The following is an 18,426-nucleotide window of genomic DNA, read 5'->3' on the forward strand; positions in this document are numbered from 1 at the left end:
ATCACCAAATATATCAACACATATTGTTGGGAGATATATAAGACAACCTATTTTTATACAGATTTTATTTAATTACATTACAAGCTATCAACATTTCATCTTTCTTTTTTAGTCGTATAAAAATCTGCAATTGCACCAAATTCCATATTTTTGCTCAGTTTTGGCCTCTGGATAAAATTCTCCTTTACTATGAGTTCCATATTCTCCTATGTCACAGTATATGAGCCATAAACACCTAATTTAATATATTTAACAAACAAAAATATACATACACATACTTTAAAGGTGTGTTTTTTATAGTTTCAAAAGGCTCAATAAATGGTTACATTTAAAAAAAGATTTATCTGACTATTAATTTATATGTCAGGCTTTACAGGGTTAATAAAAACTGACTGCACCTGATACAAAACTGTGGGGAAAGCTTCATGTAAATTTATCAGCAAGCTAATCCCATTCGGGTGTGTTATGAAATAATCATCACGTCTCTAGAGCGGTGGTCGGTTCATTACATTAAATGCACAACAAGTAAAGCCAAAAAAGGTTTAGTACAGCGTACAAGTGAGCAATTGTTTCGTACTATAATATATTCATTCTGCGTACAGTGCACAAGCCCTTTGTGGGTCATCTGAACAAAGCCATCAGTAAATCAAGAAGCATAGAAAACACGCTTAAGTTGCCTTGCCATGTCTTCTCCTCTCCCCTGCCTCACAGATCACACTCATTGTGTGTCTTGTTGTGAGGCGTGCGGTTGCTATAGCAAAGTCGTGGTAGTTGCACTTAGTTACTTAATGCTATTATTTGTGACCCCCTCACCCACCCACCTGTCCCTCCTCCACAATCCCTTTCCCCGGACATCCATCAGTAAGGCTGTGTAATGATTACCAATGTGCCTAAAAAGAGAAGAGACAAAAACAAACATTACCTTGACAACTCAACTCCTCTCAAATCTCTATATAACGAAGAGCGCTCTGACCCCTAGAGAGCTCTCGATTAGAAGCTCTTGACAAATTGTCCCTCAGCTTGAATGAAAACATCAACGTCGTTTGACACATGAAACCAGATTGTAACCAAAAGGTGTGGTAAAGCGAAAGGAGAGTAACATGAGGGCAAGTGGAGTGGATTTGCCCACCGTTTAAATGTATTATTTATCAGTCATTACGACACATTACAGCTGATTAAGGTTGATTTTGGACAGATACGGACTTACATTGATAGATTAAAGTAGAGACTCCATGACCTAAGGCAGGAACCTTTTTATTCATTTAAACTGAATGCAGATCAATGTAATACAGAGTGCACATGCAATATTTCATTTTTGAAATATATATATATTTTCAAATGTCAAAAGTTACGTGTATATATATATATATATATTACATAATTGAAATATATATATATATATATATATATATATATATATATATATATATATATATATATATTCGTTCGAGATGCCATTCATGAAAACAATCAGTAAACAAATTTTGTGAGATCCAAAAAAATAAAAAATAAAATAATAATAATAAGATATATAAAGACATAAGAGCACCTCTCTTGAAATAGTCTGAAAATCAAGCAATAGTAACAGTGGCACGAGACAATAAATCAACAACTTATTAATTTTTTTAAGAAAAAAAAGCCCTATCCTGAGATAAACGTACAAAACACTCAAAGAAATTTAGAGTTTATTTATAAGAAGAGATTAAGAAAATGAGGGGATGATATCTGAGGCATGGTGATAAGAAAAAATGCTCCCAAAACAAATGCATAATTCTTAAATGTCTCATTTGCATACTTTAAAAGGAGCACTCAAAGTTAAAAACACTGTCATTGTGGACCAAATCAATCCTGTTTGTCTTTTCCACAACACTCTTTTTGACTGATAATATGAACATGGTAACTTGTGAATTATCACATTGACCATGTATTGATAAAGTTATAACACTCAATCACAACAGAATATAGACCAAGTACAGTGATAGGACAGAGGGAATGCTTTACAATAAGATCCAATCAGCTGATAATATTGAATTTATTTAACATGGAGGTGATAATTGTCAAGACAAGAACAAAGAAAGCATTAACAAATAGTTGTGCACTTCAATATCCTACACAAAATAATTAAGCCAACAAGATATAGGAAAAATGGTTGATTGAAAGATCGATCAATTAAACTAGTGAATGCTTTGTGCTTAAGAGAATTTGAACTGAACTAAGAGCAATAATCTGATTCAGAAAGCTTCAGCTCACCTTAAAACATTTGTAAGTGAAGTTACAAGCAGCCTCTCAAATCTTGGAGGTATCATGGAGAATATTGAGGGTATATTGATTATATTCAAGCATTTATAGTAACAACCCTATATATTCATACAGTAAACCGCAACAGTAATACAAATGATTTTCAAGTATAGTAATCCATGGACTTTAGAAAGCCAATACTTTTTGTTCCTGTGACTTTAGGAGGTACCAGTCTTCTGACACTATATGGTGTTTGAAAATAATTTCTACTTTTTCAGCAGGCAAGCTCATGCACCCCTAATATATTCTATTCCATAAGTTCTGAAAGAAGTCAGAACGTTGTTTCAGTTAAGATTATGATTATGGCAAAGCAGCTTTAAACCTGTAGTACTAGCACTGTACTCATACTTTAGGTTTTTGTAGTAGATATTTCATAAATTCTGTGCAAAAACACACTTAGAGTATCAACTTAATTTTAAGCGGCAATAAAAAACACCTCAGTATTTTTCAGCATTGTCACTAACCCTGAATTTCCCAAAGTCAGCTTTGGACCTGAGATATATGCAAGAGCGTAATTGTTTTTCTGTCAATGATTGTTTTCAAGAAGTGGCTCATTTGGGTAGCTGCCTGTGTTGTTTACATATAATTCACATTAATTATTGTGATTATTTACTTGCTTATTTATTTCAAAAATTAGTGTTGTTATTCTAAACAGCAAAATTGGAATATGGCTATATACTGTCCCTTTCTGACCACATTGTACAGCTTCAATTGCGAATGATCCAGGTCTGATGTTCTCTCTCCGATGGTATCAACACGGTCTTTCAGATCTGTCCCTCTCTAATAAGAGTGGAAAAGATCACCATTATAAAGTCTTTAAGGGCTGTGGTGTGATTTCAAATGGCTGGCTGAAATTCCTGACATGTTAAAAACAAAGCATTCGGTTACAACAAAACAAACTCTCAATGAACCTCTTCAGTTCTATGGTTAACCGATTGGGATGTGTCAGCTCCCGTGGAAAGCTGATCGCACAAAAGTGCTGCTTCAGTTTGAAATAAGACAATAGCTAGAACCACAACGAACAGATAAAAGTGTAAGAAATACCCGGAAAAAAATTAACAGTTAGTGACCATTTTGATTACTATGTATAAAATGTATGTAATGACATGTATTTGAGAGGATGGCTTGGAACTGTTACGTTACACATTGGTGGAGATCTTATACTTCGGTGACATGTTGCTGTGGAACCAGATGAAGCTGAAAATGACACCCATTGTTTTCGGGATGCTCTCGTCAAAGGCGAAGGTCATGGCTTCGTGCAGGGGCACTTTGACCACCTCGATCAATTCGCCCTCTTGGGGTTGACCTCCTCCCTCTCCGACGCAATTCTCATCGGACACCTCTGCATAGAACATAGTCTGCTTCGATCCAGTCACTCCGACTCCTGACCTGTGGGGGAGGAAAGCACAAGGGACTCAAAAAGAGCAATCCGAGAACACTTGAGTTTTCCTTCACAAGGCACTGCAGCAATAAACTATGAATGCCTGATTTAAAGGGATAGTCCACCAAAAAATGTAAATCCTGTCATCATTTACACACCCTCAAGTTGTTCCAAGCCTGTATGAATTTCTTTCTTCTGCTAAACACCCAACAGTTGATGGACCCCATTGCCTTCCATAGTATGGAAAATTAAATACGATGGAAGTCAGTGGGGTCCATCAACTGTTTGGTTTCCGGTATTCTCCAAAATATCTTATTTTGTGTTTAGCAAAAGAAAGAACCTCATACAGGATTGGAACAACTTGAGGGTGAGTAAATGATGACAGAATTTTCATTTATGGGTGAAGTATCCCTTTAAGCTAAAGAAGCAACATGTTGACTAAATAAATGCTAATGCTAATGCCCCATGTGTTGTGATACCTCCTTGGTAATCCCATATCTGTATTCTTCCAAGGTTTCCCTGTCTTTCCGTGGGCAGATTTGCTCTGCCCCGTCTCTGCGTCTGAAGTAGTTCCATCCCAGTCTAGGTAGGACCTACCACAGAAGCCATTCCATACGTAGCACTTATTGTTAGATTTTACTCCTTATTTTAAATGTGGACCAACAGCTTAGTACATTTTTTTGCGTAATTTAAGCTAAAAAAGTAAAATGTTTTCTAAAATGAAGGTTACATTCTGTACCAGTGTTGTCACATTTAACTGATTTGAGATGATATTGAAATGTAATCTTGGTAAACAGCTTAATAAATGGTCTTTCCACATTCAGATACCTGAATGCTTATTCCCAACTTGAAAACTATGGGGTGTTACCAAGATGGCAGGCAAGTGAACTCGCTGCCATTAAATTCACTTAATGAGCAAAAATAAATGATGCTACATGAAAATAATTCCCATCTATTCAATGACGATTCTGAAACCCATTAGGGATGTATGGATGAGGAGACATCCACCATTCAAGCAGGTCTTGTGAAATTGCTATTGTACAATGAGGACTAGGCATGGGTAAATGGGGTCTACTGCGAGGACCTGAAGGCATGAAGCAAGACCTCTCATACCTTAATAGACAGCAATCCGGAAAGCGCCACTGTGGCTGAGGAGTAACCTCACCTGAAACTCCGTCATGGAGACATCACTATGGAGATCTCCCTAACACCATGAGAGCATTACAGAGATGTGAAGCTTCCAAAAGCCCCCCTTTTTTTTTGTATTTTGTGGAAACATAATTTTTTGAATGAGCTTATGAAATATGGAAGAAAATTACAAGGCTGTGATGCCTGCGTACCATCGAACTGATGGATGATGGCCCGAGGAGGTAAAAATGGAACAAGTCCCAGCAATCACTTTCTAGGATGAGTTTAAACTAACCACAATGAGTGCGTTGCAAAACATAACTCTTCATCTGAGAGGACGAATTTCATGAGAACCTCCAGGACACTATGTCGGTTACAAATGAAGAATGCTGTGATCCACGCCTCCAAGAATGGAGACAAGATGTGACAAATTAACTATTCAGAAGCCATCCTGCATGGTGCACTTATGGGCCCAGAAGATTTCGTTTTCAAATAAATATCCGGATGATACCGGTTTCATAATGGTTTCAACACAAAAGAAAGATTACAGTTCCTTCCTCTCTTTAGTAGAAAATTTAGGAGGTAGTTAGGCTTATATTATGTAGTTACTTAGGTAGTTATACAAATGTCATTTTAACTTAATTATGCTGATGGTCAAGAATGTACATTTTGGAAATTGTAAACACAATGCAAATTACTCCTGTTCCTTCAGTACTGCCCAAAATAACTTGGCTTAATTTCTGTGATACTAGCCTCAGTAAACAGAATTGCAAAACTAATGACATAAACAATGTTTTGATATTTGAGAGCCAGTGTTTACAATAATTGGTAGAATTAATCTACAAATTGCTTGCTTAGTTGTCTGCGCAAGTTGGAATATTTTCTAAAAATACATACTTCACCTTTAAAAGTCTATCTGACTATGAAGTTACTTTGATGAGGAGCACAACTTGAATGTTTACATGGTAAGGAATGTCTTGCACACAGATGTTGTCAAGTCACATTTACACTGCCATTCATTAAAATGAATGCTGTTGTTTTGAACTTTCTATTTGTCAAAAAATCCTGAAAAAAATGATCAATTTCCACAAAAACATTGTGCAGCACAACTGTTTTCAACATTAACAATAATAAGAAATGTGGGAAATCAGCATATTAGAATTTCTGAAGGATCATGTGACACTGAAGACTGGAGTAATAAGGCCGAACATTCAGCTTTGCCATCACAGTAATAAATTACATTAAAAAAACATATTAACAAAAGAAAATGGTTATTTTAAATTGCAATGACATTTCACAATATTAGTTTTTAGTTTTCAAATAAATGCAGCCTTTGTGAGCATAGGAGACTTAAAAAATTGTATAGACCCCAAATTGTAGCGTATATTTAAATACATATATGAAAATAAGGATAAATATTGACCTATGCGCAGTGACATCAGAACAAGGAGCTAAGACTACCGTTCAATTTGGGACATGATTTAGTCTCATGTCAGCAACTGGTTTGATGATCTAAGAGGCCTGTCAGATTGAGCCTAGAAACGTATTAAGAAAAGCTTTTATAGGTATTAAGAAAAAAATTATCCACTCAGGGTATATTTAAATATATATCAGGATAGAAAGTGACAATGAGGTTAAGAATTGTATTATAATGATAAACAAATGTCAGTGAAGGAGAAAAAATTTAATTGATTGAAAACAGTCTCTGGTCAGTGCTGTGATCTAGAGATTAATGTAAATTATATATGGACATATATGGACAATGCGTCATTTCCTCATCCACTTTCCCACAACATTTCTTGTTCAATTTCAATTTCAATTATGTGGAAAAGGAAAAAAGTGTAACAATTCATTGTGTAACAATTTTCACTGAGTAACACAATCAAACAGAAGTAGGTCATTCACTCTCTGCATTCCTTCATGTCCCTAAATATGTCCCTAAAAGCAGCAGGTGCAGCAGGTGTTTATGATGGTGCAGTGCAGTCAGCAGGTGCGTTTAAACTGTGTCTGTGTGTTCATTTGAGAGGAGGATGCTTTGTGACTCCATGTGGCATTTTAGCAAATCAGATATGGCTGTGGCACAGGTCACAAACAGCAACATGCAGATGTTGCAGGCTCACACACACGCAGGTGGTGTGACTCTGGCAGGTGCGAGGCGGCAGGGGTTTACGACAGTCTCCTCAATGAAGACTGATAAGAGCATAATGCAGCACTGTTTCATCTTTCTTTACAGATGAGATTGTGACACAATTAACCCCTGAATACTTTATCTAAGGTTTTTTCTTCTGGGGGTTTACCAACCGATGATCAAGATGAAGGTTAAATATTAAATTGGTAAACAAGATAAAAATGTATGTCAGTCATGCCAAAGTGCATATTAGCAGACATTTATACATTCCTCTCTCACACACTCTCTATAAACAACCATTCAAAGTTTTTTTTCTTTATGTTTCTGAAATAAGTCTCTTATGCACACAGGCCCTGTTTCAACCTGGTATTAAGATGCGTTTTGGTTGATTGGTCACAAATGGATGACGTGACGCTAAATAAAGGTGTAATCGGGGTGTTTACACAGTGTGTAAGCGTTTTGAGTTTGTACCCCTTCGACTACTTCCAGAATAGTCGAAAACGTATTTCAACCGGATTGCTTTCGTAATGTATCGCTCAGGTGGTTGAATGCGTTCAAACAGCAACAAAAGAGTCTACTCTCTGCCTACCGACCTAATGCCTAAACATTATGGGAAGCGCGCTAGCCAGAAGGGACTTAAACTTTGTTTGCAGAAGACCCAAGATTAGTTTGAAGCCAAAAACATACCAAGCTCAATGTTCTCTCAGCATTCCTGATTTCTAACACACACTCACTGCGTTCTGCATGGTCTTGCGGCTGTCAGAGCAGAAACGATTAAACGAAAGCTGCTGCTCTCCGTATTTTTTTCCCCTGTTGTCTCCGGGCATGTTCATATGTAAAGTTGCGTGAGCTTATTTTGTCCATTAGATCAAAAGATTTGAAAAAAAAAACCCCATACATTAGACCCATAGACCCCTCAAAGAAATCAGGACAGAAGTGGTTGAAAGTTGGAGAAAAGAGACGGGTTAATACACCAGGTGTAAACGGGTATGTGTCTACTTCGTCTTGGGTTCCGATCGACCGATCTAATACCAGGTGTATTTTCTTTTCTTTTTTAATACATTTTAAAATGTAATTTATTCCTGTGATGGCAAAGCTGAATATTCAGCAGCCATTACTTCAGTCTTTAGTGTCTCATGATCGTATCATTCTAATATGCTGAGAATAGGACGTTCAAAACAACTGCATTCATTTGAAACCAAAATCTTCAGTAAAATTATAAATGTCTTTCAAAAAAATCTTATTGATAGTAGCATTAAAGTAGTATATATTTTTATTTTATTTTAAGGGTATATATATATATATATTAAGGGTGTATCGTACACAGAAGTCACGGTTCGGTACGTACCTCAGTTTTGGGGTCACGGTTCGATACGAGTTCGGTGCAACAGGAAAAAGCAACAAATCCCCAATGCTAGATTTCTTTTTATTTATTTTGAACAGATAGTAGAGCAAATTACAGTTTGTTCCACCTTGTGGCATTTAGTCCCCCCTTAGGTAGCTGATACAGTAGAGACTCCTTGAGTGTATTAAGTACTAAGCAGTAAACAAAATGCACTCTTGCATAAGCATCTTTTGTGTTACAAAAGTACAAAATAAATAGAATAATGAAAAATAAAACTTGTGCAGAGATTAGTTTTTGCACTTTAGTCTTTTTCTGCCTAGATCAGGTGATTGGTACATCTGGATTATGTCATCTGCCCACTAACCCCCTCATTATAGCAGTGGAAACAACTTAAAATACGTCATAATTTATGGTCATACAGATAAGAGTAACTGTAAAGGGTCTGTTTTTATTTGTGAACACTCACAATAAACAGTGTGCTTTTTTAAAATAAAGAAAAGAAACAGGATGCCGTTTTTTGCTGTCCCAGTTTCCTTTCCGTTAAGTAAGTAGAGCGCATACGAAAAATGTATTGATATTCCTCTTGTTTTGGGTTGGTGCATAGATCGCCTCTTCTTCCTCTGTACTTTTCCCTGTTGTGGCAGTTAGCAAACAGCGTTGCATTACCGCGTGTGCACCCTTCTGGATTGTAGTGTGGATCGCCTGTGATTGACTGTATTCGTTGCCAGACTGTATGCACACCGAACCGTGATGTCCGTACTGTGACGGTTGGGGACGATTATATATATGACAAATAAACCTTGATAGGGTCATATATATATGACAAATAAACCTCAATAGGGTCATCAGGCTGACTGCAGAATGCTGTGATTGACCAATCAGAAGTATTCCAGAGAGACATCTAATAAAGAAAGTAAAAAAGCCTGAATAAACCTCACAACTTGTTTCATTATCAGTGTATCACTTACGAGACTGCTTGTGTTATTATTAGCCACTTTCACACTTGAAAGCTGCTAAATTTCCGGATTTACTTTCCCACATCCATTATTAGCACAAACAGCAGCTTTAAGTATTTTAAACTGATTGACATCACCAAAATGCTTTAGACTTAGTCTTCCTTTATTAATCCCATAGGGGAAATTAAGGTGTTACAGCAGCCAACAGAAAAACAAGACAACACGCATGACAAAAATTAGACAATACAATCAATCAATCAATCAATTAATCAATCAATCATCTCAGTAAGTATTTTAAACTCATTGACATCACCAAACTACTTTACATCTGACACCATTGACAAGAAATAATCTTTAACCATAAACCTATTGAATTTTTAATGTGATGACATTTCTCATCACAATGCAGCTGCTAATAGAGTTTGATCTGCATTACATGGGCCTACAAGTAAATGCTTTGGACTGATTGCGCTCTAACTTCACGTGTGAATTACGCCAACGAATTAGCCAGAATATCAGAAATGTTACTTATTTTAGATGGGTTCTCACCTGTATGACGTGATCTTTCTCAGTTTAGTGACTGGCACATCATATCCGCACTCTTCCAGCACTTCCTGCCTGGCAATCTCCTCTAGAGAAAGGTTGGGTTTGTCCACCAAGCCTGCGCAAAGCTCGTAGGTCACACCAGCCGAAGCTGGAGGCTGGTGGCTTGATGTCTCTTCGCTTGAGTCCCCTGCTTGTTTCTCTTCCGGGACTTTAGCTTCTGTTGGTGCGGGTTCCGCTGATTCTTCCTCCGCAGGCTGCAGGGGCTTAGGTTTGCTCCGCTCCCATTCGCTCATGTATACAGCTGGTAAGAAGTAAGACGTGTCACTCATCGTTCGAGAGTGCTTTTAAACACAAAGATAGATGAGGAAACATTTGAGTACATAACCACTTTGATTGATGAGGTCCCAAATATAGTGTTTTAGATCATGTAGGCACAAGTATGTGTGTGAGAACAAGAATCTTAAAAAAAGAAGAAGCTTAGTATCAACATTGTATTCACATTGGTTTCATACGGTTTTGAAAACTTTAAGACAAGTTTAAATTTGATGACTGAGAATGTTTTTTGGTGTAACTGTCACCTAATAATAATAACAACATAATATACTAAAATCATAAAATGCATTGAATCATTATTTTCAAAAATGTTTTAAAATATACTTAAAATATTTAAAATTTTAAATATACTTAAAATATACTTAATTTTTTTAAACAAATATCCAGAATTATTTATTTAAAACATAGTGTTTTTTGGTGAGTCAAAAAACATCAAACTTTTAATGAGTTTTGGCCATTCATTTACACGACAACGGTGTTTGGGGGGCCTGAAAATGCAAAATTTTGAAAACTGGTTTCAAACATGAAAGTCTACAGGCACGTAATATTTCTTTACAAAGTGACATCGCCACCTACTGGCCTGGCATAAATAATACAGCGTTTTTAATCATTTTTGCGGATCCATCGTTTTGACAACGCTGTCTCTATGCAAAAAAAACACAAAGGAAAACGTTTCTGCTTTTAGTGCACCATTGTCATGTAAATGTGCCCTCAGACAACAACCTTAATTTGTCAAAAGATTTAAATGATATCTATGGAAATTATATGATATTTTAACAGACTTATTGACCTAGTAATAATAGAGATGTTTGCCCAACCAGTTTATTTTAGTATCAACGATAAACTACGATCATATTTAAAATTAGATCTTTTTTATATATTTTCTGTCTTTAATTTAATTTTTGTAAAAAAAAATTGCAATTTTGTTGTGCTTCTTGTAAATTTGATCAGTATTTTTTAAATATGTCTATATAGTTTTTATTAAGTTTTAGTTTTGAGTTTATTTAGTTTGTTCTTCTCATTTGAAACTAGCTGAAAGCTTAAGTTTTTTATATTTTATTTTATTTCAGTTAATGTTTGTCTTATTTCAAGTAATGAACTTTTTAAATTGTTTTAGTTTTACTTAACAACTGTGCCCAAACTCATGGTTCACCACACATGGGTTTGAACCTACAACCTTAGAGATATCTTTACCCAGATCTTTAACTACTACGCCCTTCAGACGAATGTACTGTACATATGGGACTGACTGAGAGCTCAATTCAAGAACAGCCATCCTTGAGAAGACTTGTTCTTATGTTTCCCTGCACAAGGCCTGCCTTTTCATTTGAAGCATTGTTTGAAGGCTACAGAAAAGAAAAAAAAAACTGTAGAAAGACGTCTCTCTTTCAATGCAAGGCTTTCCTTCCATTCTGAGAAGCAGGGCGCCGTCCCTGGCGAGCATGTATAGAACAATAGTGTAACAGTGTAGCGCAGGGCCAAAGCTTCATAGAGAGCACTGAAAAATGCTCTGTTTGCACGGCCACCATCGACATGAAAAATGTCCCATTATGAGAACACAGCAATAGGTTAATATGTGGCTTATTCCTTTGTGTGGTACACATTTCAGAGAAATGACCTGATAAAAAAAAAATGACCTGAAGGATCTAAACTGTCTTAGAAGAAAAAAATCTTATATTTTCTTAGTCTATCATCCATGTTATTTACAAGCAAACATTTCTCTCTAACAGCAGTTATAAAATGGCACCTGATATCTGTTGCATATCAGATTTTTTTTTTAAAAGGTTAATTTTAATCTGCAGCAGAACAAAACATTTTTTTCCCGTCTCTTTCAGTTAGAGATAACAGAGGGATCTGGGTGTAGTGCAACACTGTAATGAGATACGGTCTAAATTAAGTAGGCCTATGTGTGAGAGCATTTCCATGCAGTATGTTGAGGTGTTGTTCTGCTGTGAAATCATGCTACAAAATCAAAGTTTATCATTAAAGAATTGGTTATAGGGAAGTTTTGAATGTATCTGGCCCACACAGGCGCCTAGGTTGTATAGGATGAGGGGGACCTTAGGTTAGTAGGAGAGCTCAGACAGATGCAAAATAACAAGAAACATTACTTTAAGCCTCACATAGATGCTTTACTCAAATTTTATGTTTTTGGGGGGCTCCAAGAATATATCTAACAGGGTTGAGCAACATTAAGAATTTAATTGAGAATGGTTTTTAAATTACAAATCAATTCCTGAATTTAAAATGAACAAAAGGGATGCAGCATTGCAATTCAAATTCAATGAGGCAGAATTAAAATGAACTGAAATTCAAAGACTAACTGCAATGTGTACTTAAATTATAAAAATGTAAGGTAAACCTAACCTTACCCATTAAATCAGAGGGAAATTATGTAAAAAATAGGTGAATAACACTGATGTAGAAGTACCTAACCCTTCTTGTAAGCCTAAACTACATATAAACTGTAAACTTGTCCCTCAAATTGGTTTGGTTAAGTGGAATGTTGTTCCAGGATGAGCTATTTCAGAATTTTGCACAACCCTGATATCTACAGTAATTGAAAAATACCTTACAGCCTTCCAAAGATCTCATGGACATAGAAAACCCAAACATTCGTTAAATTGGTGTGAAGAAAACAAGATCTAAATTCAGTCAAAATCAAAGATTCAAGCATGGAAAACTGCAGGGCGTTACCTGGGCGGAACTGCTTGACCAGGATAAAACAGTGTGAGGTGGTGTTGAAAATCAGCACAGAGACACTGGAGAGAGGAAAGAAAAGGAAGAGGAATGAATTTAGAAGATGTCACTTGGAGAAGCGGTTCCACATGGAGGAGTACTCAACAATGGATATCTTCCCTTCTCGTTAATGCATCCAGTCCTGCAAGATCAACAACAAACACAGCTGATCCAAAAACTTGGGTAGGCTTAGAGTAGTGCAGAGAAAGTGAACATGAGCATGTGGGTGAAAGAGAGTGGCACATGGACACCCTTGCTCCATCAAGCCCCAACAAATCACCCAGGATTAACACCTTGGATGTGGTCTTGGCTTTTCACTTTATCTCGGTTTGAGACTGAACATAATGCCCTAAGAAGAAGAGAATAAATCCAGCGTCTTAAGGATCTCTGTATAATAGGATTTATCCACTGAAGCATACTGGGATAGCCAGGCCTCAGTAGACTAGCTAATAGCTCAGAGTGGCAGGAGGTCAGAGGACAGAGTGTCTCTGTACAGCACTTTAACACTTATACAAGCAGCATCCTTCCCCAACTCTTCAACCAGGACAACACATACCTGGCAAAAACAAAACTGACTCCAGAGATCCAAGCGAAAAAGATTTCATTACCAAATACATCAAACAATATGTACACACTCTTGCTCTCAAACACACCCAAGTATGTGTTTACATGTGCGATTATAATTGAGCTACAGCGTTATTAATGTAGTTGAGCCACATCTGTCTTCATCTGCCTTGTGCATAATCAAATATTTAATTATTAAACACAACTTGTGTGTCTTTTGGACCATGCACACAACATTGAGACCATTTACGTGTATACATGCATCATATTATCTAGATCTGTTAGCCCAACTTCACAAATACCATGCTGGTACACTCTGAGCTGGACTAGACAAACCATTGCTTTAGACTGAAAATGTATTTAGTCAAACAGCCGTATAAATTTAACTTCCAAAGTCTGATGTTAATAGCAGGTGTAAATGGGGACATTAAAAGAAATGTCAGCAAAATTTGGTGGGAAGCAAAACAAGTTTTTTGTTGGTCAATGTGGCAAATGTGTGGCCAACTTTTTCACATTTATGTGTAATTAATAAACATTTGGATTCCTACTGAAATGACTGGGAAATTCATCAAACAACGATAAATGTAACCACACTTTTAGAGTGCAAGATTTGCCAATTTTCACAGATCAGCTCCTTATCTGCTATAATAATATGTTGTATTAATGTGATTGTTTCGATGGCAAAGGAGAGCGAGACGGCTCTTTGAGTAGAGAAAGCGGATATGTCCGTAGAGGCAGGAAGCCCTGCCCTGCCTTTCCCATGGTGAATGCTTGCCAGATATTACCCACACAGCCTGAATGCAAATCTACGCGCACGCACGCACGCACACACACTGAAACTTACCTAGCAGTATTTGTTCTCTACTGAAACAATTTTTTAACATGGCCACACGCAAAATTAAAAGGAGCACAACTGAAGTATGATAGGTTGTCAAATGATAGTTTTTTTTATTATTATCAATTCTGGATATTTAATTGTTCATGCTCATTTCCCATATTTTTTATTTTTAGATTAATTAACTTTGCTGCTTACAGTATGTAAAAAACATGAATAATTTTAGCGATGTACCAACATTTCGGCAACTAGAAATATTCTGGCAAAATACCCAAAAAAAGTTTGCCGAAGAACTGTTAACGACACTCTGAACATCAGACGGTTCAATTATCCAAATTAAATTATCAAAATTTCTTTTTCAGTTTTTTTTTCTGAATGAAATCTTTATTTTCTGTTTTGATGTTTTGGTTAAAAAACAAAACAAAAAACACTAATATTTCTTAAGACGAATATACATTTTTCATACTGTTCCTAAAGCCTAAATTCACGTGGCATTTAAAATGACTGATTTTATTTTTACTGCTTTATTTTTATTTAGACAAATGAGTATATAATTTTAATTTTGGCCATTTATCAATTATTGGCTATCACATGAAAATGTTCGGATTATAATATTGGCCAGAAATTTTATTTGCATGTATGTAGAGCTTTCTGTCCCTCCATTAACAGCAACATCATTGCAACTTTAAAGTAGCAAAAACACTGTCAAAATAGTCCATGTGACTACAGTGGTTCAACATTAAAATTATGAAGCGACGAGAATACTTTTTGTGCGCAAAAAAACCTAAAATAACGACTTTATTCAACAATCTCTTCTCTTCCACGTCATTGTTTACGCTGTTGACGATAGTGAGCCGACGTTCTGACGTAAAACCCAGAAGCGCTGAGCTGTTACAATACGTCAACAGCATAGGACAATGATGTGGAAGAGAAGAGATTGTTGAATAATGTCATTATTTTAGGGTTCTTTTGCGCACAAAAAGTATTCTCGTCGCTTCATAATATTAAGGTTGAACCACTGTAGACAAATGGACTATTTTGACGATGTCTTTACTACCTTTCTGTGCCTTAAAATTTGCAATGATGTTGCTGTCAATGGAGGGACAGAAAGCTCTCAGATTTCATCAAAAATATCTTAATTTGTGTTCCGAAAATTAAAGAAGGTACTACGGGTTTGGAACGACATGAGGGTGAGTAATTAATGACAGAATTTTAATTTTTGGGTGAACAAACCATTTAAGATTGCCTCCTGCTTTTATACATCTATTTCATCAGGAGGAAGTAGCTTTTGAGGCACACACCTGATGTCAGTTAGGCTCCTCCTTTTTTCTTCACTGACGATGAGCTGTGGAGTACAGACTATCCGAATGAAGAGTGCAGTCTGGGTCAACCCTTGAAAACTGCGGCTGACGGGTCAGTGCCCCAGCGAGCCGAGACATGTCTGAATGACGTGCTCCTCGCTGCTTCACCTCTCCACCATGAAAGTACTGTCGAAGTCACGCAGGACGTGTCACACGTCATTAAGCCTGCTGTCCATTAGGGCTGTTTGGTTCTCGCTACGGGACGCAATGCAACGGGAGCAGCAGGAAGAGAAGGAGAGGCCTGGTGCTGCATTATACTAATCACTCAAATCTCACACTGATGCAAATCCAAAACTGTAGATCAATATACACAATCATCAACGCCCCTGAAAACCCTCACAAAGGACGACGGCTACCAACTCCTTATCTCTCAAAGACCAGCAAAGATCACAAGAGACTGTAGCAGTGGCACTAATGACCAGAACAGATGCTCCTCTTAATGACTTTACCTTTCAACTGCAATCACATCATTCATCAATCCACTAAACAGTGCAACAAAACAACGTCACAGTCAAATGGCGATGTCAAATATTTTAACAAGTGCACATACACAACTGTTCAAAAGTTTGGGGTGGGTACGATTTGTTTTGTTTTTTGAAAGAAGTATCTTATCCTCACCAAGGCTGTATTTATTTAATCAAAAATACAGCAATATTGTAATATTGTATTACAATTTAATTTTTATTTGAAATGTAGTTTATTCAAGTGAGGTCAAAGCTGAATTTTCAGCATCATTACTCCAGTCTTCAGTGTCACATGATCCTTGAGAAATCAATATGCTGATTTGCAGCTCAGGAAACAACATTTCTTATCATCACCAATGTTGAAAACAGTTGTGCTGCTTATTATTTTTGTGAAAACTTTAATGCATTTTTTTCAAGATTCCTACAAGAATAGAAAGTTCAAAGGAACAGCATTTATTTAAAACAGAAACATTATAATTGTTTTAACTGTCACTTTTGATCAACTTAATGCATCCTTGCTGAATAAAAGTGTTAATATCGTCAAAAGTTCTTACTGATCCCAAACTGTTGAGTGTTTGAGTAACATGGAGTACAAAATAAGACCACATAAACACCCAGATTCTAATAATTATTCAGCTTACAATATGAAGCACCTTTCCATGATCAAGGAATTTACAACAGGACCTCATAATTGTCTATGGTGAATGAGTCTTTTCTTCTTCAGCTCCACTCAATCTTGTCCAGAACAGGTTTGACACAAAGTGACAATCTTTTTAAAGTCAATTTGAGTTTTTATTCTTCCCGTTGTTGCATGAATCGTGCTGGGTTGCCCCACCCACAGTGAAATAAGATTGGTCCAAAAATCCAGATCCACACAGCTCCATGTTCTGATTGGCTGTAAATTTCTCACCTTGCAGCCTTTTGAATTTATGGAGATTAGAAACACTACACGCCTGAATGAATGTTTAGGATGAGGTTTTATAACCCCACAGAAACTTTTTGGTTTTGTGTCCACAAAACCAAAAATCTTCATTTTTCTCACAGACATGGTCCAGATGCTCCTCACTGAAGAACAAATGCCTTCTGAAGAAACCTAATATAGGAACAAGCTGTAACTCTTTATATTATATTTTTATATTATATTCTATATTACAGTATGGCCAGAGAGTTTGTAACCACTTTGTTCCAACAGGTCAATTAGCTGAGAATGATTCAATATCCATACAGCTCCATGGAAAGATAAAAGTGTCGTGCAATATTGACACATGGTCCACAGAGGTTCTCAATCCTCACCGATAGCTTTAATGAACCCTGTATGAAAGGTCACCCTGATCTCAGGGCAGCAGTTGACAACTGGAGAGGTACAAAGAGGCTGCTCTTAGGTGTGTAATGACCCAAAGACTGCTTTGGGTCGGTGAGAAGGGGTTGTGTGGAAAACAGAATGGATATTTAACTGCTTCTGCCTCTCTCTTGGACACTTCAAGCCTGGTCAAGGATCAGTAACTGCACTGAAGACAGGTGGAGGGCTGCAAGGTCTACCTGAAACTACTAAAAAGAGGACTGTGTATAAAAGTAAGAAAGAAAGAGACAGATTTATCATGACAAAGCTCAATGAAGACGTGAGCGTGTAAAAGACAGAATTGAAGAGAGATCAAGATGTGCACACAAAGACTTTTGGGGCAGGGGAGAACTTCCTATTGTTGCACCGTGGTGAGACATTCCAGCTTCAAAAAGCCTCTAATCCTCCCAGGTTTATAGTCACCTTGAAGTATTATGTTGTTCAATGATTTACACTCCACACAACTCAATGCAAGGGACATCTCTCGAAGGATATCGTTATAGGTTAACAGGAAATCCAAATCTCCATTTCTCGCTAAAGCACTAAAAGCAAAATGTATCAATTTAGAGGGCAGTCAGAACTCCAAAGAGAAAGAAATACAGTCGAAAACAGAAACCAAGTAAACCAAAATCAAATAATCAAATAATTCAGAGAGGGCTGGCTTACTTCACAGTGTTATTATTGTAAAAATAAAATTAAAATTAAAAAGAAATTGGATACAAAAAAGAGAGAAAGAAAAACACATCCTCACCTATCATGGGTTTGCATAAAGTCCCAGGACTTCTTTGTTCCATTCTGTGAAAAAAAAAAAAAAATCATATAATTTCTAAAATAACAATTTAGGTAGGCTAATTATGTAAAACAAACAAAGATTTGAGACAGACCATTTTAAACTGTAGAGTGCCCTTTTCAGCCCTACAGTCCAACAAATCTATTCATATTTTGCAAACATATAAAAATCCATGTCCAGAGATGACACGCACAGAAAGTGGTTCATGAGAAGAATATT

The 18,426-nt window shown here is 36.6% G+C and overlaps 1 protein-coding gene across 2 annotated transcripts in view; it reads right to left on the reverse strand.

The window, feature by feature from the left end:
• Positions 1-1,668: 1,668 nt before the first annotated feature.
• The window catches only part of nudt14 (nudix (nucleoside diphosphate linked moiety X)-type motif 14), a 42,156-nt gene continuing 25,398 nt past the window's right edge, over positions 1,669-18,426 (reverse strand). Inside the window, exons 2-5 of one of the 2 annotated variants that reach the window (XM_077219543.1) lie at positions 18,169-18,212; positions 12,813-12,877; positions 9,786-10,083; positions 1,669-3,687 (exon numbers count right to left, since the gene is read on the reverse strand). In XM_077219543.1, the coding sequence (XP_077075658.1) occupies positions 3,438-3,687; positions 9,786-10,083; positions 12,813-12,877; positions 18,169-18,212 (657 nt within the window). In that variant the 3' untranslated portion in view covers positions 1,669-3,437. The remainder of the gene's footprint in view (positions 3,688-9,785; positions 10,084-12,812; positions 12,878-18,168; positions 18,213-18,426) is intronic. The other variant, XM_077219544.1, reaches the window with a different exon arrangement.

This window comes from Siphateles boraxobius, unplaced genomic scaffold (genome assembly GCF_051911475.1).
Source record: "Siphateles boraxobius isolate OS27281-9 unplaced genomic scaffold, OSU_SipBor_1 8, whole genome shotgun sequence".
Lineage (NCBI taxonomy): Eukaryota > Metazoa > Chordata > Actinopteri > Cypriniformes > Leuciscidae > Siphateles > Siphateles boraxobius.